Source organism: Megalops cyprinoides, chromosome 13 (genome assembly GCF_013368585.1).
Source record: "Megalops cyprinoides isolate fMegCyp1 chromosome 13, fMegCyp1.pri, whole genome shotgun sequence".
Taxonomy (NCBI): domain Eukaryota; kingdom Metazoa; phylum Chordata; class Actinopteri; order Elopiformes; family Megalopidae; genus Megalops; species Megalops cyprinoides.
Window position 1 is genome coordinate 23,341,086 of NC_050595.1, and position 24,191 is coordinate 23,365,276.

Below are 24,191 nucleotides of genomic sequence, written 5' to 3' on the forward strand. Positions count from 1 at the left end.
TTTGTTGATTCACATGTATGAGACATGTGTACATAAAATAGGCTGCAGAGAGACAATTATATATTAACAGTTCTTCAATGCCATCTTGTGCCAATAAATGGGATTCTATTTCTTTCTGCCTGGACTCTGATGAATATTTCATTAGATTGAAAGGCCAAAATGGAGGCACTTTACAGTTTAAATTCACTGCCTGTGTGTGGCCTTAGAATTGCTTGCAAAATAATTGAAGTGTTTTCATCTCCAATGAAGACATTTTGACCAATGCCTCTATAAATCTCCCTCTGAAAACTGGAGAGGTTACTGGTGAAAGTAATACACCAAAATTGATATAACAAAAAAAAATAATTTATATAAGGGTATTTTAATAAACATCATTTGATTAAACATATTCCTCATGGGTTGTGCCATGGTGTCGTGGTGACGAATCATATGCATTCCATCACACATAAATAAGTATTTAAGAAACACTCAAAGAATAAGAAAATGACATGTTGTTCTAAGACTTTTATTTAGCGGTTACATTTAAATATACATACAAAAATGTCAAAGACTAGCTTTAGAAACAAATGCAAATCAGACATTACCTGACCATTTGGCTGTTAACAAGAGTTACATTTGAAGAGCAATTACTCAAGTGCTATACAAATCAGCAGTCATATGGGAGACATTTTTCAGGTTTGAAATTTTGTTTGTAAACTAATATTCAGTATGTAGTGCTTTAAAGAAACATTCTCAAATAAAACCCTTTAAAAACATCTAAAACACATTCTTTAAATAATTCAACAAGAGATGTATCTGATTTACAAAAAATATAAAATTGCAATCTATTAACTTGGAACAGTACACTTTAAAAACCTACATATTTTAAAGTTTTGAAACAGATTGGAAATATTAGTTAAAATGCTTCAATGCCACATCTTTGTGACAAATTTCTCTACTTAATCAAAAACACATTTAATTAAACAAAAATACATATCATAGCTTGTTGCATTTTCTGTGTGGGGCTAATGTAAAGCTTTAGAAATATCAGAGCATCCTTTGCCCTTCATGTCGTCCTCAGAAGCCAGGGCTTCAACGCTGTTTGAGGCAGGTGTCACTCAGTTACCCATTATAACATTCGGCAGCAACCTTTGAAATAACACTTGCTACAGCTAATGGTTTATAACCATTGTAGAATATCTCCCAATTGAACTTGAACATAAGTTGATTCTAAAAGTACCTAATGTCCACCGAATGAGTGGTTATATGATGCCTTTTACGACAGAGTCAAGGTAAAATTCTTCCATAAGTGCAGCAAGTTGAAGTAACGGAGGAAAATACAATACAATGTAAAGTAGGCTCTTATGTAAGAATAGAGTCCCTTAAGAACTGCTGAACAGTGATGCACATTGAAATTAGAGATAAATGTTACCTCTGTGGGAGTTGTGGCATACAGTACCTTTCTGATCTTTGAAAGAGGAGAAAGATGCTCTACCTTAGAGATGACAGCATTCCTATTAAATAATAACTTGCTCTGTGTGTAGAATGCCTATATAAATAAATGAAAAAACGAAAAGTTTAGGTTGATGTGAAAATCTTTACTCTGGAGACAGAACTCTCGGGCATGTGGCACATCACTGAGTGAATCCCCAAAAGTTGAATATTCACAGGCGAAAGTTGCTGGTGGGGCAGCTATTTGCAAGCAAGTGTTCCCATGGCAACGCGTGCTCCATCAGAGTCAGTGCCTCTGCCTCATTCAGAGTTTCTCTGTGAGTTTGATGGTCACCGATTTCACCTCGGAATATTCTGCCAGGGCATATTCACCACTGCAAAAGTCAGACAAAAGAGCCTCAGTCAAATACACTTTCATTTTCATCTAAAGGACAAGTTTGATAATTGAGAATCAATTATGCAAAAACCACTTCCAAAACACTTTTAGAATCTCTTAAGTGTATAACTACATCAATTATGTCCCAGACACAACCGTTATAATAGCATGCACCTCACTGACTACTGCAGTGCAATAGCTTAGGTCATTGTATCATACACACATGATGTCTTGCAACTTGTTTTAAACCGTAAGGGGAAAAAAATTCAATACACACTTGCACTTATCTTATGTCTGCATTAAATATTAAAAGCAATAGATATCTATGTGTAATTCTAATGTACTTATAGACTGTTATTTTAACATGCATGCAAGCTACCACAGATACATATATATATATGGCATGTTGGCTTATAGAGTAATACAGATGATAAGGACATGACAGACTTATTCAGAATGGCAGATTTCTGCTGGTTTTTTCAACCCGCGTTAAAGAAAAGCACACTTACAGCTCTCTTCCATTTCCTGACATCTTGTAGCCCCCAAAAGGAGACTGGGCGTGAAGGGCGTTGTAGCAGTTCACCCTGTAGGGCAAGAGTGAGGGACAGGGGAGAACAGCTCATGACGAAGAAGACATCACAAGGCCTGCCAAGAGCACCTGATGCAGCTATCATACCAGAGAAAGTGCTTCAGATACATTGTCAGCAAAGGTCTAGACGCAAACATTTACTAGTTTTCCTTTTGGTTATCTTATCAGATGAAAATTATAGAACAGAATCTCTCAAAAGGGGTCAAGTGTCTGGTGGTAAAATTTTATGACCAAAGGAGAATGGTATTGTTTGTGCAAAAGGGCAAGGCAGTTGCATTGTGCAACGCAAACAAAAACGCTGGACCATCTCTGTAACTGTTATTCCGGCCACATTTTCGGGTTACCTAATTTGAAACAGCTTTTTCACTGCACGCCATCTTGTGGTGACAGTACGCACCAACATGCACGCTGCTTAATCGTGTTCTTGAAAGGGCAGCTGTTCAAAAACCACCCAACATATTACCTTGGAATTATTATGTGACCTGTAGATATCTCTACACCTTTAAGACAAATTATACGATTTCTGAATAAAATTCATAGTTATTAAAGAGTGAAAGATTTGGGTTGGACCTACGTGACAAGATGACACCAAGCCAATGGCTCTTATAAATGCTTGGAATGTCCATTCTAATGCATTTCCTGTGTTTTACTTTGCCATAGAAACAACCTTGATGTCTTTAAAAGAAAGATACTTCTTACAGAGATGCCTATTGTTTAGTTGGTCTCACATTTTTCTGAAAGGTGGCTGTGTCTGGCAGTCATAGTTTATAATACTACCTGCACACATACAGACTTAACATACTACTATAATCCATATTTTAATATGTATAATACATATATTATAATACATAACACATATTTATAATACATAATGAATTATAAGACTTGCATTTTAGAGGTTAGATTGTCATTGCTGATAAAAGCCCTTGGGAACAGAGCGTGCCACGTTGCCGTTCCCATCCCCCTGCCGGTGGGTTGCCGTATGACCTACCAGACGGTGCCAGACTGCAGGGCGGAGGACATGCTGAGTGCACGGTCCATGCTGCGGGTGAACACGGCCGCCGCCAGGCCGTACTCCGTGCTGTTCGCCCTCTTGATCACCTCCTCCTGGCTTTTAAACTTGAATATGCACTGCACCGGGCCAAAGATCTGCAAAAGGATGGAGGCGGGCTGTCGTCAGTGCTCGCCTGAAACCGCGGCGCTCTCCTGCTTTACTTCAGCCAGCGTGACAACACTCTGTGGCACGTTGACCTCATTCACAGAACTAAGGTTAACTGAGTTCAGTGTTGCTCTTTCCTCGTACTTCCTCCACAAGACTTCCAGCAGATGGCGCTATTGTGCACGTTACAGAGCTGTTATGCGATGGGAACTCCACACAGGAGTTTGCTTCAATTTTATGGCAGGCACTGAAATGTCAATAGATTATTTACTTGACTTAAAATGATGGTGTTTCACTCAGTGCACAGTACCTCCTCCTTGGCGATGCGCATGTGGTCTCTGACTCCAGAGAACACAGTGGGCTGGATGTAGAGACCCCCGTCCTTGATGGCAAAGCCTCCGTGCTCCAGCTTGGCACCCTCACACTTCCCACTCTCTATCAGCTCCATGATCTTGTCAAACTGCTTCTGGTCAACCTGTAGCAGTGGGCAAATACAGCATTACTTGACTCGGGGCAGACTGAAGCCAAGCCGTCTTCTACATTGATCCCACTAAAGTGTGACCGTTAAACACGTGACACGCCGTGCTTAGATTCTTTGCTAATAAAGCCCACTTTCTCTTAGTCTCGCTTAACCACAAGCAGACCATTAAGAATGAACCCCAACTGGGACATGACGGGGAATAAATATTGAGGACTCATTTTTTAAATCTCAGCGGAATCTAAAACAAGACGGAAGAATGTCCTGTTTCAACAAAGAGTGAGATATTCATGCTTGGTACAGTGTTGTGTTATTTTTGGTCAGCAGCCCCATGCCTTGCACTATTACTGCAGAGCCACATTTTTCAAATGTTTCAATAAATGAACCATCATCTCAGACACAGAGCCCGGGCCTGGAGCAGGTTAAACACGCTCAGGAGTGGGGTCAAAGCTCTGCCAAAAGCTGTGGGCTGTCTGGACAGCTGTCTGCCTCCTCTGTCTGGTCCTGCCTAATCACATGTCTGTGACTACCATTAAAAGGCATTGTCTGCGGCAGCCATAGTTTTGATGAGAACGGCTCTGGTTTTTGAAAAGCGTGAGAATTTCCGTTTTCGACATTGCGGGCGAATGCGATTTTATGGGGCAATGTGAGAAGCAGCCGGCGGTTGAATGAGCAGTTGAAACCTGTGGTCCGTGTGACGTCCGTGGGTCCAGAGGGTCGCCAGCGACCACTTTCTTGGCGTTTTCGATGCTGCGCCGCACAAACTCCTCGTACACTTGCTCCTCCACGAAGACGCGTGAGGCGGCCGTGCAGCACTGGCCCTGGTTGAAGAAGGCCCCCTGCTGGACCTCTTCCACAGCCAGCTGCACTATAGGGAGAGGACAGGGCAGTTAGCCCATCGCAGCCTAGAGGCACACTACTAAACACTGTAACTGAGAAAAAAAACACCATTGAGCACTAGTGTCCAGACATGTGCCGCAGCTCCAAGACACCCTATAGCAGAGTTACACAGTTACACAGTCCAGACAGTCCAGGATGTAAAAGAATTATTACATCCTACTCTGAGATACTCTGTTACACCCTGAAGGCCTGAGAAATGCAGATATACACTGAAACTCTGACTCTGACCCACAATTCAGCTACAAGATTACCTGTTTCCCACTGTAACTAGGATACTTTGCAACTTGGAAACTGCCACCGACTGTAACAATGAGACATATGGCAGTCCAAAAACATGCCGAAGCTTTAACGCACGCTGTTACACAATACTGCCCTGGGATGCACTGTTACATTCTGTAGCCAGGGGACACACTTTCACATCCTGCAGCCCCAAGAATCAGTTACAATAAGACACACTGTTACCAGGCTCGGCACCAGGAGAAAATACAGAGGGGTGCAGTTACAATCCAAGGGGGTGCACAAAAAGTCATAAATACTATGTAGACATCGGGATATAAGGAGACAACTGAGAGTGAATTGAGGTCCATCTGGGGGTGGCCTGACTGTTACACACCTCAACCCAGGGAGAATCTGTTACAGTTTTAAGCTAGAAACCTTAAAACTGTTGAATCATTATGCCCTCAGACTGTTTCACACAGCGGCTCTGAGACACAGTTACATACTGTCATACATACCTGTGAAAAAATGCTACACAATGCATCCATGAGACAAACCATTAAACACTTAAAACTGTAAAAACACTTGAAATGGTGAGGATCTTCTAATCCGTTAGCTTTCCTGACTTGCAGCTGTACAACTTCTTCAGCATTCACCTGTCAAACTGTAGAAAATCACTGTGGCTAGTTCTGATAGTCTGGGAAGTACTTGGATGAGAGACCTGGGAAAAGCAGGTTTCTATTGGTAGTGGCATTGGTAGGGCAGTAAGGGGCAATCGTCTCTGTGGACCAAATAGAAACCCAACTTGCCAATGCAGTGATGAGGATACTGTACTGTGGAAGCTACTGTCTTTTGGCTGAGGCGTTAAATGGACCAATTCTGGTCCGACAAAGACTCATGTCACTTATTACAAACAGAGGGGGATTCAGTGGTGTCCTTGCCAAATTCCCAATCATGCCATCTCAGTTTGGACAGGAAGGAAGGACTGGAGGAAGTTTCTAAAAGTCTCCCAGTTTAATTGGCTGAAGCAATCACTCCCTCTTGTGCTCTGTGGCGAATCATCGAGATGGGTGCTACACGTCAGCCCTAGCTGAAGTGAGTCATACTCCTCACTGTACAAAGGGATTCGAAATTCATGTGAGTCACTGCATTTATGCAATGAATTCTTATCATTACTTGCAACAGCTCCAGTAATTAATGAAAGCAGGTTATGGGAAAAACACAATACTCACAATCAGCATCAGCAAAGACAATGCAGGGGTTTTTCCCTCCCAGCTCCAGAGTGACCCTTTTCAGGTTACTTCTGGCAGCAGCTTCTTTGATTAACTTCCCAACCTGCAGAAAAAGGTGCAAGTGAGAAATGCCAAGGAATACACAGATGTGTCCTGTTAGCTACCCTATACCAATAGTATCGCGTATTGCATCCACATAGCTACCCATATTTAAATGAAATATACTGTAATATATCGAGAAATATTTTGTACAGCCCAAGAATATATTGCAAATTTTAAAAATATTAATGTAAATCAGAAATATTACAATATACCAAAACAGCAATAATTAACATTTATGTTAAAACATAGTTAAAAAGATAAAATCATATTTTCTAAAACATATTCTCAATATAAGTTTTGGTATGGTACATACATGTGTATATATACATACATACATGAATTTGCACAGGAGCACTGAACTGAGACCAATGCAATACTCTGCTACACTTCCACAGAGTCACATCTGTTTTTCACACCACAAGTCCCACAGTGCACCACAGTGAGGTGGGCACCTATCAGAGAATAGGTGCTATTCCATCAGCATCATACAAGCAATTTGCAGATGCCTCATGAATCAACTGATGAAATTCCAGGAAACCGTGAATAACCCAATATGTAATGCCACTGTGGGCTCATTGTTGTTTGATGACATGGCTGAGATTGAACCTGGGCTGTAAGACTCAGCCTGCACTCAATGCCACTCACATAAACTTTCCGAATAAGCCACTCAGGAGCCTAACTTACTACTTTTTTAGTGTGACTTGTTTGTACAAAATGCAACAGTCACTTGCTCAACGATGTTAGTTCTGTGAATACGTATAATAGGAGCTACTCATAAGCCGTCTGCTACATACAGTGCATCTGAAGCAAACATAAAATGATACGCTCCTCTGATTAAAAATACATTCTGCTCCTTTGGAAAAAAAATCTGTAGCAACAGGGAATTGATTGTGAAGGTGGGGCCCGCTGAACTACATCACATCTGTATCCTCTTGAAATCGCATTATTAATATTTATTACTAGTTGAATTATGCACCAATATTTAGATATCAAGTGTTTTCCTGCTCTGTGGGGCTGAGTTCACTCCCGATCTGCATGGTCTACCGAGACTCGAAAGTATGTGCTTTCAATTAACATCATTCCCAAAACGCAGGCCTCCGCAGACCTCAGCACACACAGCTCTGCTTTAATAATAACGCGCATATTTCCGAGGAGCGTGCTTTTTTTACTAGCAGAGCACTCACATCTGTGGATCCAGTGAATGCCACCTTGTCGATGTCCATATGACTGGATATGGCTGCGCCGGCCGTGGGCCCAAACCCAGGCAAGATGTTCACTACTCCAGGGGGGAAGCCAGCCTTCGTGGCACGAAAACAAGAATGCGAATCATTAAAACAAAGCAGTTTGTACTCAGTCATTACAAATGATAAAAGAAAACCAGACTAATAACTTAAGACCAGGGTTTTCCACAGGCATACAGGGGTCCAAATTTAAATTGGCTAATAGGCCGTAAGAGAGCCAAAAACAAATACTACATATGTGATTCCAACATACAGGTTGTCGTTGAACTTTTTTTGTGTTAACTATAACATGGCTGCAGGAGTGGGCAACCCCCTAATTCTCAGTTCAATCATTGGAACAGTTCCATTCTCAGCTCATTACCTGGTATTATGCCAGTGATTTTTAGCAGCAACTAACTGCACAAGATGTTTGCAGTTTATGTCTAAAAATCTTTGAAGCCTACCTGCAAATGCATCTAGATTGGCAAGTGCTAGCAGGCTCTGGGAAGTAGACTCACCTCCTTCACCAGCGCCCCCATGTGGAGAGCTGTCAGTGGTGTCTGCTCAGCTGGCTTGATGACCACAGTGTTGCCACAGCACAAGGCAGGGGCAATCTTCCACATAAACATCAGCAAGGGGAAGTTCCACTATAATGTGACCAAAAATACAAGGATCAGCGATGACAGAGACATCGGTGCAGAAAATCAAAGTTAATATAAGGATGATCTTTTCCTCAGAAATGAACATACACTTCTAAGGCTCTAATGTCAAAATATATCCACAATAATGTATCCTGCCAGTTGTCTGAACAGGACAATAAGTAAGTACAAAAGGTACTTGAGGTAAGAATTGTTAAGTGACCAAATAATAAATGCTTATTTTTGTAAGTATTGTTAACTTTTTAAATGCTTTGGCTGAAATGATTGCAATTACAGCTTTGGAAGCATGTTGTTTGCCAAACTCTGGAGTATGGCTTCCTGTTTTTCTTTTATGGTGAGTCATTCTCTCTGTGCGCCAGTAATTACACTGAATGGCTTAGTATGAATTTCATCTTTATGATATAATCTCCCATGTCTGACAACTGCATGGTTTTGTTCCTTAGTTGCCAAAGCAAAACAAGAAGATATATGTCTATTTTCACAGATAAGCTTGAATGATTATAATTATCGTGGATGTGAAACGATGGTGTTTCAAATTGGGAAAGTAATTCGATATGATTTGCTCACTGTCCCACCTCCAATAATCTTTCGACTAACGCTTTAACTACCACTGCTTTATTTGGTGCATTTGAAAAAAACAACAAAGATTAGATCACCGCTGGACCAATTTTGGCTGTAAATTTATATCCCCAATCAAAACCATTTCCAGTCCTATTCTCGTAATCTTATCTTTTACAAGGATTAAGTTTGGGGCTGTATGACTAGGGTGGGTTGAGATTAAGATTAAGTTTCCAGTAAATGTTTGGTGTTTTATTTCACGTTTGATCAGGAAAGTAATAGCTCAGACCAGTCCTTTGTTTTGAACTGAAACGGTGTAGCTTTTCGTACAGAAATGTACTAGAGGGTTGGATTTACCCTGAACTAATTCCAAGGTCTAATGAACTTGATTACGAACCACGGTAATCAATTTGTTTTACAGAATAAAAATATTTGCGTTTTTTTTTCTTTCTTGTGGGAGACTTGAGATTTCAGTGATCTAGGTAGGTACATAGACGCTTTTTGGCCGAATAAGGGGGTGTGTCTGTTCATGACAGCGCAGAATCTGTTGCACTGTAGCTCCTCTCTGTCAGTGAAAGGCAACACCTGTGCCCGATTTCCCCCAAGTACTCGCTTTGCTCTTCAGCCTCGTTGCGCCTACCGATAACATCGCAGTCCGTACAAAGCTGCGAACAATGGTGCGGAACCGCTACGATCAAGGAAGACACAAAGCCTGTCCTCAGTCACTATGGGAAGGGAAGGACCGTGAAACGACACTTGGGACAGTGAAGCGCCGGGCGCACGTGGCTTATTATCTGGTACCTCCGGTTTTCTGTAACTACACTATGTCCGTGCCTGCGAGACTCTTTGATCGTTCGTTAAACATCTAAAACAAAACATGAAATATGATCTTACAGGGTTAGAGGTTTCACTGATGCTATGTATATTGGACAGATGCTCCAGTGTTCCAAATGTACTAACAGGTGTTTCGGCGTGAGCTATTATATAATAACATAGGTTTTCCAAGATCATGGCGGAGTGATATGTGAACATCCCAACGGATTATGATAGCGATCACTACAGTAACCCCTCTATTTGATTAATTGAAATTCTGACCTTCCACTTCCCGTGTGTTTCTGTTATGAGGTAATGTAGATGTTATCATTAGTATGAAACCCTGCCAACAGCAATAATGTGATTATCCTAATCAATGGAAATCTTTGTACTTACTGGAATGATTGCTCCACATACACCAATGGGCTCATGTTTGGTGAAGCACATAAAATTTTCATCTGAAAAAAAAGAATATGAAAATGAACTTAATACCTCTGCGTATCTGCCAATGTACGCTATTCAAAGTACAGCGCTGGCTTTGGCCACCGAAACAACGAACACCAAAGGAATATCAAAATCGGAAGTGAGCCTCCTCGAGACACGCAGGTCTCAGAACGAGCCTCTATTTTAGGCGGAGACGTATTGTAACTGGAGACGGAAAAGCTGTGAAAAGATTGGGCTGCGATTCAAGCTCTCTTCAGCTCTACCTTTGGCTCTGCCTCGCACCTTTGTTCGCAGTCTGGAATCTCCTTCTCCATTACTCCCATACCATAGCATCGGGTGTCAAGTCAGAGGTGATTCAAGGTAGCTTTGTTGGGTTATCATTTAATATGTCATGGGTAAAACTCGTGCTGCCTGGTATTTTACATACCACGGCTCCCTTATTTTACCAATGCCAGAGTCTTGAAATAAATAGAATACATAACATACATACATGCATAACTAGCAAACTACAGTGCATCTGGACTATTCAGCATAGCAGATTCTCTCCTTCAGAAATGGTCAAGGCAGTAGACTAAACATATCCAGAGTGATGCTCTCACAATGATGACTCATACCCTCCTTGTATATCTTGTATATCTTCACCGGCCAGTTTGTTGTTCAGCCTGTCCACCCAGTCCAGTTGTGGAACCCCATGATAAATGAGGTTCTCGGGATACAAGACATTTTTATGTGAATGTGAGGTAATCACTCATAAACAGTCGGTCTCCCGAGAGACATCACCTTTGCTGTTAACTGTGAAATACGACACCTGACCTTTAGGGAGACTCAAGTGGGGTCAGTAAACGTGCGTTTAAGTAGTCCTAAGCACTGTGCCAAACTGTGTCTTGGCCAGCCCCCTCCTGACCCCACGTGTAGATGCACAGCTTGTGACAGCAGGGTCTGCACACGGTGTGAGATTTCATATGTCATCCGCACCACACTGGGATATGTCAAAACCACACCTGGTAATCTCCTCAGTCCAGCCTTTCCACCGACCTTCTCATGTTTCCAAATGCGCTTTTTTTCTCCAGTGATTACAGACAGCCAGACTCCCTCGCACAATAGTAACCTTTGACACTCATTATCTCCTCATTTCTCTGTTTGATCCCACCCAAATGGCTATCAAATGTTAAATTTACATAGAAGAGGAAGGACAACCCAAATGAAAATTAAGAAAACTAACCCACTCGGGTTCAGAAGGATGTGGCCTTATCTTTTCGTTGATAGGTTTATATACTCTGAGGAAGAGATTCCAGCTACCACCCCCCACCCACCAGAAAATCCCTTACTAAGAACTGATAGTCTGATTGTCAGTGCGGAGTGTCCAATTTGTGAGCAGTGTCGTCACAGACTGCTGCACCTCGACGATAATGATCACAGCTTCTTCCTTCTCCTTTGTGCATCCCAGCCCGGCCTCTTTTAACACTTGATTTGAATCTAATCAGGGGGAACGTGGGAGGAATGTTTTGTCTATTCAGTCTCCTAGAGTGGTCGGACTACCTCCTCCACCACCCACAGGCAAGAAAGACATCACTAACTTACTGACCTTTCTCACTCAGGTTGGAGTCTCAGTTTTAAAGAAACAAGTGGATAGAATGTATAAACAATCTGTTGAGGTTTAGTGATGAGACAAGTTCATTGCAACTTGGGAAAAAAACATCTCAGTTTAATGGAGAAGGCTTCAGCTTGCAGGCTTGATTTATTTACCAATGTGGAGTCATAAATGTGATACTTCCTGATTAAAATGAAGCCCAGCATGTTTTTTGTTAACCAGCTCCACATGCACACTTACCAACCGGCATCGTCTTGCCATGTATCTTGTCTGCCCAGCCGGCGTAGTATCTCAGAGTCTTGATACTGCCATCCAGATCAATGAAGAATGAATGAAGGAAGGGCTTTCCTGTGTCCATCGACTCCATAGTCTGAAATAAAGAACATGACCATAAAAATCATCTGATGATTATACAGGTGAAATAATGTGATTGAATGGGGAGAGGGAAGGCCTTGCTTTTTGGGGAGCCTTTAAGAGGAAATACCTTGACAAATGTTTTACAGGCAAAAAACAATCCTAATCATTTTCAAACCCCAATCATTGTCAAGAGGTCTTAAGGGAAAACAAAAAATATAGCACACATGTATTTCCTCGAGGGGGAGGCCCAGACAAACTCGCACTCGCTTTGTGAAACTCCACAGAGTGGTCCCAGTTCAAGTTGGTTGCTACACAACATCGTTTTATGTACGCCGCAAATGCCAAGAATTTAATATGCTGAGGGAATTCATGAGTTTGAAAATAATAATCATAATAATAATAAATGAAGCCCTTCCCCCCTCCCCCCTCCCACCAACACTAACAGAACCCAACAGTGAGATATGAACCAGAACAGGGGCATATGTAACTGCATGGCAGCAACAGCTGGCAGGGAGGCTTAATGAGGGCCAGGGTGGAGTCGGATGGGATGGCGGCCACTACCACTGAAAAGGAGCCTCTACTTATTTTACAGCCCATTATCAGAAATGGGCCTGATTCAACTACCCCACCACTGACAACACCTTGAAAAAAGTTCTTGGGTTTGAACAGCACATTTAGGCAAGTGTTGCTTTTTTCCCTCTCTTCATACACATTTCTCTGTAATTTCAGCATCCTCCAACCTCACAATGTGTGTGTGAAAAAGGAATACTTTGATAACATGTAATGCATTAGATTTCTGGCTGAAATGAGGGACAAACTGCCAAGTGAGAGCATCGAATGTTTGTGTCAAGGGTTACGCAACATTTCAAGCTGAATAAATGAGAATTGCTGAGTACACAAAAGAAAAATGTGATGGCTCCCGTTACAGAAAGATAAGACTAAGTCGCATTTCAGACGGATTTACCAGTGTCCATAGTTACGATATTTCAATGGGAAAACAACATAAGAAGCTTTTATAGGTAGACTAATACAAACTCATTGGTGGTGTACTACTTGCATAACAAGTAAATGTATGACTCTGGCTTTGCTGTTGCTTGCTGTCAGGCCGGACTATCTGAAAGACCTCTACTGGTAAGACACCCACCTTCTTTCAGAGTGTACTGTGCTTTCGCCTTTAAATTTGAGTAACAAATTTGAGAAAGTGTAATTGTTTTCTTTGCATCTTCTACAGCATTATCCGTTTAGTTGGTCCATTGTGTAAATGCTATATAATAAATGAAAAAATGTGAAAGTTGCTTTGATTCACTGCTTAAAGTTAAGGACAGTGTGCGCTGTGGTTCGACTGAATGGAGGTGGGCCACACCTTTCCTCCTCTGTAAGTATTAAAGCACTGCACTTTCATCTACACACACGCAACTACAGTCAATGCATAAACCAATGTTGAAAGAACTGGTTGTCAAAACCAATTTTGTACATGTCTGAGGTGATTGAGTACATGTCTTCTCAGTGGCCATAATACATGTACATTAGTCTCTCTATATTGCAGAGTTCATGTCAGTCCTGTTAAGTGGTGTTGCAAAGGACTAGTATGACAAGTATGAAACAGAGAATGGAAAGCAAAACATTATAGCACTGTAATACAGACAGATACCATTTACCTTTACATTGGCAAATCTGTTTTTTATTTCCCCAAATAGAGCTAGGGGTTATTGTAATTAGTGATACTCCAGTGCAAAGTACCCTAGGACATGTTTGCAATTAACAGTCACATGCAATCTCACAATATTACTTCATTCACATCTGTTACATTTCATTTACAAATGTGATTCCTAATATGATCTGGCAGGTCAATGGAGTGAAAACTGATTTGAACAAGACTTTAATTACAAAGATTATAATATCTGACTTACAGAGGAACTAAAAGTCAGTAATACAATCGAGGGTATTTGCATGATGTCACCCTCCTTGCAAGTAAAGCTCAAACAGATTTTTATCATTTGAAAATCCAAATGACAGTACCAGTGGAGCAGGGGGAAGGAAAGGACAGCTTTCTCATAAGCCAAAAAATAACATAGATATCAATATACCTGCTCTCCATAAAAAGCGTGTTACAACAAAATATTGATGATACTATTCTTGATATTACGATACTGTATATATACTCTAAAGGGTTTCGAACAGAATCCTCTGCAGAAAACTAAAATTGTATTTCCATGACTTCAGGCTTGTTAATTAAGGTCTTTGAGTACCTGTCCAGCAAGAATTGCTTTCATTAACCAAAATTATGTAATGAAAAGTGGTTTAGAGAACCAGACAGAAACCTCAAAAGGGGGTTTCATTAATGTATATTAAAGCAAAAAAAAAAAACTGGCACAGTGATTGGTTTCACTGTGCACTATGTCATATGAAATGTCAGGAATTTTGTTTTTGTTGCCCGTATAGATTACATTTTTAAAAATGCAGGATGATGCTGCTTTCAAATTTATTTTCCACAATAAATGAAAGTTCGACATAAGCTTTATCATCACTTGCAATATGAATATGTTTTATCAATGGACTTTTATAAAACGCTGAGCATTTTGTTAAATTATTGAAAATATAAATGTAGGTTTTTTTTTTTTTTTTTTTTAAATGTAATAAGTTCACAGTGATTAATGAGCCCATGCCTGACAGGACTGGGACAGGTTTGCAGCTAAACCTGACAAGGTACAGTAAGATAAGAAGTCTTGCCCCTAGAACACAGAGAATGTCATCTGAACTTGGAAGACTGTTATAATAGCCATCACCTTTCAGCAATGTGTTTGCAAGGCATTGAAAAGTACTCCTAAATACAACTAATATGGCATTACCCTATTTAAGGAAGTACTTGAGAATTTGTCCACTTGCCAGCAACATGTAACCAAACAGAAGTGATAGCAGGACGGACTGATTGACAGACGAACACGAAACGTGAAGGAAATAAGCGCACTCACAGCCAACAGGGCCCAGTCTCTCTCCACCAGATCGGCAAGCTTGTTCAAGAGTCGCCCTCGACTGGATACATCCATCTTCCTCCACGGAGAGTCCCTCCGAAAGGCTGCTTTCGCGGCCTCTACCGCCTTGTCCACGTCCGCCTGTGGAAACACACAGAAGCTTTAGCGAATCAGGTTTTACCGTATACCCTTAAAATGTATTGCTTTTTCGAATTTGTATTTTATGAGATGAAAACTGGAAATGGAATTGTATCATTCTACCATACCATTCGGCCTTTTTAAAATATAGCAATTGTGAAGCATTAAATATTTTAACTACAAATACAAATACAGCTGATGTGTGATTCAGAAAAATACATTTGGAAAAATAGGCTACAATATGTACAAATTTAAATATTTTGCTCTGAGGAACATCGTCAATTTAGTGTCAGTTTTTACATCATAAGTTATTTGGGTAAATGGGTATTTACATTTTTCACCACTTCTATTTATGTTATTTGCCTTTATATTAGAATTTATGATTAACAACAAAAGGCCTGCAAGGTCAGATCTTAAACCTGCGTAAACTAAAATGCATAGGGTTCATCCTTAAAAAAAAAAAAAAAAAAAAAAAACATGGAATGAATTCACATAAATGCAGATGGAACTGACTTCACGTGTTTGTGGTATATCAACGGTATGAAATACTAAAACACTTAAATTATTAAAAATCAAATACATACTTTATCGGCTTCCTCCACATCGCAGATTTTTGAACCTGTTGCAGGATTGTATGTCGCAAACTTCTTTCCGCTGACAGAGGTGTGCCATTCGTTGTTGATAAATATCTGTCGAAAAGAACAGCTCCTTTACAAAGAAAACCTTGTAACGTTTGATGTGCGTCCCACCTGTGAATGTAACGTGGTGCACACTGGAAAATACCGGCGCATTACAGTCGTAAACACTGGTATGGCAAATTGTCGTGCACATAATTACTTAACACCGGCTTGAGTAATCAGAGCACATGTTCCGTGCCAAAGGCGCTTGCTCTGACTGATGTTTAAAACTGATACCTTTGATAAACTGCAGAGAACATGGTGTGCTAGCTACTGTACATAAGTGAACAACAGAAAAGCATTCTGTACTGTATATTGAAGTGATATGTGATCACGTGAGCGGCCGTCTGGAAACAATAATAAATATTGCATCTCATGTATTTCCACAAGAGTATGATATTATTAAACATGCATTCTAAAAATATACAAAGAATCTTTTCGCGTGTAAAAACGTTACCTAAAAAACAAAACAAAACCATATGGGTTTGAGCACTTTAAATAGGTGGCAAATGCATGATATCCGAGCCAAATGCATTTGGAACATAGCGTAATGTACTACTCGACAAAGCTATTCCACTGTGAAACTGTAGCCTCTGACAACTTTTCACATATAATATAGCATGTTGGTTTAACTGTCGAATCGAAAGTGTCCGATAGCAGGAGGTAGGCTATTTGTAATAGGAGGTGTCCTCTCAATCACTAGACGTTTTGCAGTGAAACGTGGTGACCGTGATTACCTATCACTTTAAGATAAATGAATAAATCATTTGATAATTTACTTACATGGAGCAGGCATCCAAGATTTATATACCTTTTGCGATGTCTTACCTTGGTGTATCTCACTTCCGAAACTTTAAAAGGTTGAGGAACAGCAGGAATCCCCCCTTCTGGTTGCCCGTTCTCTATAATCCCGTTCTGTGCCATGATAGGTCGATTGCTAGAGGTGAGGATTATGGGTTACACCGGGTCCGCGTGCTGATGTCTGGATGTTCGCTACACATACAACAGCCTTTATAAGAACTTGAAGTTCCTCCCTCTTATTGAATAACTACCGAGAAGAGCACAACTCCGCCCCTATACAATGGAGTGCTAATGTTCCGTGTTCTTCATTCATATTACAGTCGGTAATTTGGATCCTGTGGGCGACCCGATGTCTCAGCAGTTACAGGAATTAACGTATTTTGTCATGTAACAAACATACTTTTTCACAGCGCTAAAATGCAGTGAAATTCCTTCGCAACGTTAATGGGTCATTCAAACGCATGCCCTGTTTATGGACTAAATACTTCATTCAAATACTTTAATTATACAGTAGAGGGTTATGGATTCGTTGAGATGTGTGGCTACTAGACACCCTTTTATGAGAAAGTATACACCTTGCGTTACTTTCTCTGCAGGTGCAATGCCTCAAAGCGTTACAAATTATCATAGCTGCAAGATCAAACCCAGAGTTGTTTCAGACGTGCCCATGTCGTATAGAGCATGCGACGTGATAGATATGCAAATATATGATTTAAGTTTTTAAACATAAATTCACTCATCATTGAAATGTAAGCTTAGGCTACATAGATGGGGACAAAGCGCAATGCACTACACCCACCCCTCGTGCGCGCATTTGAATATTTTGCTCTACTCGTTTTGAACCGGATTCTTTCTAAACATCTGCTCTGGGCTAAATGCCCAAAAATCTCTCATTCTCACGCCTGGGCGGACGGACCCACTCAGCTGATTCTGTGCTTGCAGAAGTTACCTAAACAGTTCAAGACCAGGGACTGCTCTAATTTAGGATGAATGTTCGACTGGAAAATTTCACAATTAAAATTATATTATAGAGGTTTGGTTCGATGAAATGATATTGCTCATTATTTGTAGCTGTAAACAGTCCAAATGAATGGCATTACCGAATACTGATGTGATCAACGTCGTAAGAAACGTTACTGCGGCAAGACGCACTTCGAAAAAAGTGCTATTTTTATTATAAAATCGCCGAAATGGCTATAAGCGCACACGCACAAACGCAGAGAAATTGCCCTATCCCCCAAAACGTCGCTTGTGTCTTACAGTCATGCAATGGAAGTAATGAGTGTGAATTAATTCTCCAGCTCAATATTTACATTGTATCAGAGTAGCTTTGATCTGGTTCTTAGGGGGGATTGGGAGTGACTGCGTGCCGTTCGTCAGCCGTGCAAAGGTGTGATGAATTGTGATGTTCTTCGCGAAGTTGGTTTTTGCACCTGGGTCTGATGAAGTTTAATAGAGTTGAACACATGCAAACAAATGCTTTTGTTCGGGAGGACAAAGCCTTTCCCAGCTTTGGGCTCACACTCGGACACTGTTGGCATTGTTTCCTCTCCATTGCTTCTTGTCACTCTTCTTGTCAAAGTTTAATTAGGACAACGAGCTTTCGCAGGCTCATTTCTCTCATTTCTCACTTCAGCAACTTTCTAACACTTCTTAATGAGACAGAGACTCAGAGTGATTGAGCGAGAGGAAAAACAGGAAGGAACGGAGAGGGAAAGGAAACTGTGAAAGGTGCGGGCTGGAAAAACGAAAGGGAAAATAGAACGGAAAGATGGACAGGACAAGGGTGCCGGAGTAATTAAATGCAGACAAATATTGGATGACCGCATTATGAAAATAACGGAACACTAAAAGGAGATATGTGGCCATCCTAATTAAATGGCAACAGGACTTGGAACATTATTTATGCAAACAATATGAAATTGTCTTTGGGACGTTGACCTCTTGTCAGCTGCAGTGATTATCAGATGTTACGCAAATGAAAAGTGTATGTCATGGAGTGTGCTATTTCCATATGCAGGCGTGCTGTATGGACTCAGTAGGGAATGCAATCTTGTCCCAAACGATTTTTTAGCTTATTTGAAACGGGATAAAATAATTGACGCATAACAGGGAAATTGGGCATTTTTTCCAACCAACTTGTCTCTAAATCAAGAAATCAGCGGCTCCATGGCCAGCATACGTAAAAGTCCTCCTACAAATACTGATAAAGACAATGGCAATGATAATGGTGATGAAAACAACACAACCACCACATCTACTGTTGATATTATTACTGCCATTATTCCGCCTACTTCAACAACAAAGTACAGCTGTATAATGTTTATCAATCATAGACTACGTATCATAGGCTAGTGACCGCATAATCAAACATGGGCTCAACATTCGTGGGAAAGTTGAGCCGCCAGGTGCCTCCGCAGGCCGATGCACCGGTTAATTGGCGATGCACACCTTTTAACGAAGGTCAAGTCTTTCATTTCCTCCTGCTACAAGATAAGAATTAGCCTGCTAATTATAACATCAACAATAGCAGTGAAGACAACGGGTAGGCAAGTGACAAGTACAATTTTGCTGAATTATAGTGAAAAGGAATAGCGGGAATTCCGCTTTTAATCTGAAATTCAGTGTATGTCATTGTTATCACGAAATTGTAATTGAAACTGGTCCAAATTTTAATAATATATTTTATACTATAGACCTCAATAGTGTTTTTTTTCATTATTGTTGCCATTCAAGTGCAGCCATTTTATGGTAATTTTTTTTCACATTTTTAGGATGCGTTCGTAAAAGAGAGCCAGTCATAAGGCCATAAGCCATCATGCGTATAAAAAACATGCTTTCCCCTCTATGTAAGAGAAATACTGCATTACAACCAACATTGGCGATAAATATGACATTATACCTGTGTTTTTTAAATGTTTATAAATGTAAATAAATTGTTTAATTAACCAAATCCTGACGTGCATTTTCAAAAATTATACATTTAAAGGTAAAGCACACAATTAATGTTGTGTTTTGGTTTTTAAGGTGTCACATTTGTTCAGACTTTTCAAATAGGAGGGACATTTAAAGGCAGAATGTGTCGTTAAATTTTCATTATTTTTATTTATATTGGCATGGTATATGTACCAATGTGGATACATATAATATGGAAATTAAAGATACAATGGGGCAAACATTTAAATAAATAATGTAATATTGAATTAAATATTTTACATTTATTTCAAACATGCAAAATAGGAGAGTCCAATCTAAGAGCTTTCTGGATGGAATCACATAGTTAATGACATGGTGATGGTCAAATAAATATGTTATTGTCTAGTGTGATTTAACACCACTTTGTCAAATATTTGAACAATTCATAACTGCTAAATAAAAAAATATATGTGAAACATTTCACAATAGGCATCTCATTGTCATCTGGCAAAACTGAGCTGATCATGTTTTAAAGGCTTCTCTGGAACTCAGGCATGATATTTCAGAGAGGGAAGCTTAAGTTTCAAGATGAAAGGAAGCCCCCTCACCAGTTTGATAAGTAACAACTTTATGGTGACATACAGCGCATGACATAAAAAAAAATCAGTGTCACTGTTTATAGTGCACATAGGAGAGGAACATGTTTCATCAGCAGTTTATTGAAGTTCCTTTAGGCTGGATATTTCAATAACTGAAAAGAAATTAGGATTTCTATAAACGCATTGGTTGGAAGAAAGAGTCGGCTGCTATGAGATAATTAACCAGACAGACTAACAATGGCAAAATAAACTGGATAACACAATAGTCATCTAGTACTTAATACCTTGCGCTCACATGACATTCTGTAACATGCACCAATAATATGGAACATCCACTTACTAAAAAGGCAGTGCTTTTTTCCCTCGAGACTGAACGTTTTTCCATATCAAAGTGCAATTTGAGTCCCAGTGGTTTAATCAGTTACCAGCTGGACAGCATACCATTAGTATCTACAGCATCACTCCCATATGAGTCTGTTATATTATTTCACCCCCGTATTATGTGACTCCATGTCTTCTTGTAGGGTACTGATGATTCACTCTGTGACTAGCCTCACAGCTGTGCAACTGTTGCAATCTGAAATATACAGTAGGTGAATTATACAAATTCCAAAGAATTTTACATTGAAATGAGTGTAATAAATAATTTTCTCAAGGGCCATCCATCATTTGTTCCTACAGTCAGGCCTATGAAAATAAAAACAAAAACAAGAAATTATTGTTATTATTTTATTTTATTTTATTTTTCATCATCACATTTTTTTCCATTTCTTACAGTCTAATGCGGAAAGTCAGTTTTTTACCCTTATATTAAAATTCCCTAAACAGGGGTTGGTCATTCCAGCAGAGCGTGGTCCCCCTCTTCCTCATAAAAAAAAAATAAAACCTTGCAACTCTTAGAATGACCATAACAGAAAAGATGACTGAGTCTGAAGAGACTGCCTTTGACGAGAGAATGATATCAGCGTGTGATCATTTGCCGACTCTCAAGGCCAATATGATCAGTGGTAAGATGTGCATGGCTGGTCAGGCCGCTAGAGTTTCTACTGTTCCGGCCTGGCCCAGAAACTATTTAGTGAACCAACTGTGGCCCAGCTGCAGAGAGCTGGGCGGAGAGAGAGAGGGAGAAGAGGAGGAGAGAAAGATAGAGCGGGAGAGAGAGAGAGAGAGTGCTTGCATGAGATAACTCCCTCCAGGTGTTCAAGGCTTGAACAAAGGCTCTTTTCAGCTCCCTATGAGAATGAAGAAGCCTCTCGCTTGTTGCAAAATATACAGCAAAACTTGGGCAGATGGCAATACTTTGTTTTAGAGCGCCCAAAAAGATTCTGGAGGTAGAGGTGGTTGTAGAGGGGGCACCAGAGGGATTTGGTTCGGTCAGTGGTCTCCAGAAGCAAAAATACCAACTAATTATGAGCACTAATATCTGCCAGAGCTGCGGTCCAGCACTGGTAAGTGCTGAGCTCAGATAACCTGTCACCCACCTGCAGCCATACATGTGACACAGGGCAGGCAGAGAGACTGCATCCTTGAGATCAGTAGTTACAGGTAGGTTTTAAAACACTGTGAGGAGGAGTGAACTGCCTATCCAGAGCTCTAATTAAATGCTTGTATATTTACCCCCACATTGGTCATTGACTTAAAGACACAATTAGATGTAAATGCTGCCTTGCTTCACAAATATAGGTTAGCAACTTCAGAAATCACCAACATTAATGTAAAGAAATTGTTTTTGTGCAGAAAAAAGGGCCAGTGCATTGCAATATTGAATCAAGTTAAGAATAAATGTTAATTGAATCCAGGATTTGTCTGCCCCTGTGTAGAATTTCAATATATTTATCTACAGGTACAGAGAAATTACTAGATTTAATGCCTTGATTTAAACAATAACGCCAGAGGAAAGGATGATGACTGTGAGATTAAAATATGTGGTGTACAATTACTGGTAACATTGTTAAGATGTCCACCTGCCTTTTTTATTATAGACTACTTAAATGCAAATCAGTGAACAGTTATGTACAAATGCATATGCATATACCGTGTGCATCCTATTGAACTTTTAAAACAACAGTGAACAGTGTCTCTGTCATCATTTTTAGAATCCATACCCAGCTGTAACATTTAATAATCAGACATTGGATTTAATATATATTTGAATATAAAAAACACACATTGTCATCTTTAAAATACAAACAGTGGAAGTCTGCAAGTAGTATTAGGCATTTCATGATGAAAACAAAAAACGCTTGATTGTTTTGTTTTTGTAGTACCTGTCTATATTCATTCTTCGTTTTCATCGAGAATAACAGGACAGTGTTCTGCACACGGAGGCCTGTGGCACGAAACCCCTCCCCGAAATCCTAGCGCAGAAAGTCGAGGGTAATAATTGAAAGCGAGGTGTTCACTTTCGCTTTATCTGTGTACGAGATCTGGGCCCCCCGACAGGCTGTGCCCGTCCCGGCGGCTGACAGCACGGGAAGGCCCTGCCTTTGATGTTGTAAAGGAGATTCTCATCCCGGGCAATTCTCACCAATTCAGATAATATTGAGACGTTTATTTAGATCGTTAAAAGGAGTGAGAGGGGCGCTTTGTGCGCTAAGATCAGAGCAATTTGCAAGCTTATTGAGGAAAGCTGTCGAAAGAAAGAACTTTAGATATAGAATCCGTCGTCACTATTTTTTTTTTCGCTGACGGGAAGATTGGCTTTCATATGCGGTGAAAATGCTCGACTGTGGACTGCTTTGTCAAATTGCACTACAGTGAGTGACGAGTAAAAAGTGAGTAGCGGCGCTCTTTCGTATGGGGACGTTTCACTGAACTGTATTTTAATACAAGGCAAGCCACGTAAAGCATAATGAAGTGCAACGAACAGGTGTGTACGTTCTCTATCCATCCCAACTGAGAATGTTTTGCAGAGAAAAGGCACCCTGAATAAAAGTATATCACAAAGCCAGGAAATACTTTAAACACAACAGGACTGCTGTAGTCTTTAATTTAGCTATGGTTTGCCAGACAAAAACAATTATTTCAACCAAATATCATTTCCAGGCCACAAAAGAGCTCTCTTGCTCTGCGGCATTATCTACTTATGGTATGATCCCAGTGTATAATTTCCTTGTATGTTATGAGTCAGTGGTAGATCTATGCGAATAACAAGTACACAAGGGGTTTGATTCAGATTTCATGTTTTTCAAATTGTCTTTATGTTAGGTGAAATATGCAAGATAACATTAATCACTGGCACAGCACTATCTATAAATCTCACCATAAAATTCACAACATTGTGTACGACATATAAAAGGTAAATCCTCTTTAAATCTGTTACTGCGTTACTCTGTTAACTGCCTCTGTTAGGGCAGTTAGAGTGAGAGTGGAGGCCAGCTAAAATTAAGCAAGGCCTGGAATATGCTGTGACAGCCAAAGTGTTGATATCATCGGCCCTTTACTGTATTTTGTGAAAACATTATGTTTTTGTTATTGCGAGATGTTACTGAGGGAAACTCCATGTTTTTTTTCCTCTCATAATCATCTTCACAGTGAATCTCAAGGGTGACACATTTGCTTCCAATCAGTTTTTCTAAAGCAATTCTGCCTCGAGGAAACATGCTGTAATCTCGCTGCAATGTTAGCGGCTGTCTGTAAATTACTTTGAAAAATCGACTTTATAGGAGCTTGATTTGTATGAAAAACACTCCACTCGAGAGATGTGCAGACATAGTTCATAATTAGTCTCATCTTGATGTTTCAAAATTAAAGTAAGCCAGGGACATAAGCAAAAAAAAACTTTGACCCACCCACCAATAATGACTCACAGCTCCGATGCATGTGGTGGCTTTGTCAGAATGCTCTTACTTCTGTTCTGAAGGGAACCATTCAACAATGGTTTTTATTTGCCTTTAGCAGGTGGATCAAAGTTCAATATGAAAGTGTGAAACAATAGGAGTGGCTGTGTTGACAAAGCACATA

General features: G+C 40.1%; 1 protein-coding gene across 1 annotated transcript; it reads right to left on the bottom strand.

Annotated features, from left to right (window-relative positions):
- Nucleotides 1-1,299: 1,299 nt before the first annotated feature.
- aldh1a3 (aldehyde dehydrogenase 1 family, member A3) lies at nt 1,300-16,879 on the bottom strand. The gene is made up of 13 exons (XM_036543377.1): nt 16,741-16,879; nt 15,820-15,924; nt 15,098-15,238; nt 12,009-12,138; nt 10,130-10,191; nt 8,222-8,350; nt 7,668-7,781; nt 6,382-6,484; nt 4,717-4,901; nt 3,866-4,030; nt 3,388-3,545; nt 2,317-2,391; nt 1,300-1,805 (listed from the first exon to the last, which is right to left on the bottom strand). The coding sequence occupies exons 1-13, from the start codon at nt 16,834-16,836 to the stop codon at nt 1,736-1,738; spliced, it is 1,533 nt and encodes a 510-aa protein (XP_036399270.1). The 5' UTR covers nt 16,837-16,879; the 3' UTR covers nt 1,300-1,735.
- Between the last annotated feature and the right edge of the window lie 7,312 nt (nt 16,880-24,191).

Coding starts and splice junctions, on each gene's coding strand:
- aldh1a3 (XM_036543377.1), bottom strand. CDS start 16,836: ATGGCACAGAACGGGATTATAGAGAACGGGCAACCAGAAGGGGGGATT. Junction 15,925..16,740: donor CGGAAGTGAGATACACCAAG/GTAAGACATCGC, acceptor TCTTTTCGACAG/ATATTTATCAACAACGAATG. Junction 2,392..3,387: donor CTGCAGTCTGGCACCGTCTG/GTAGGTCATACG, acceptor CTTGCCCTACAG/GGTGAACTGCTACAACGCCC.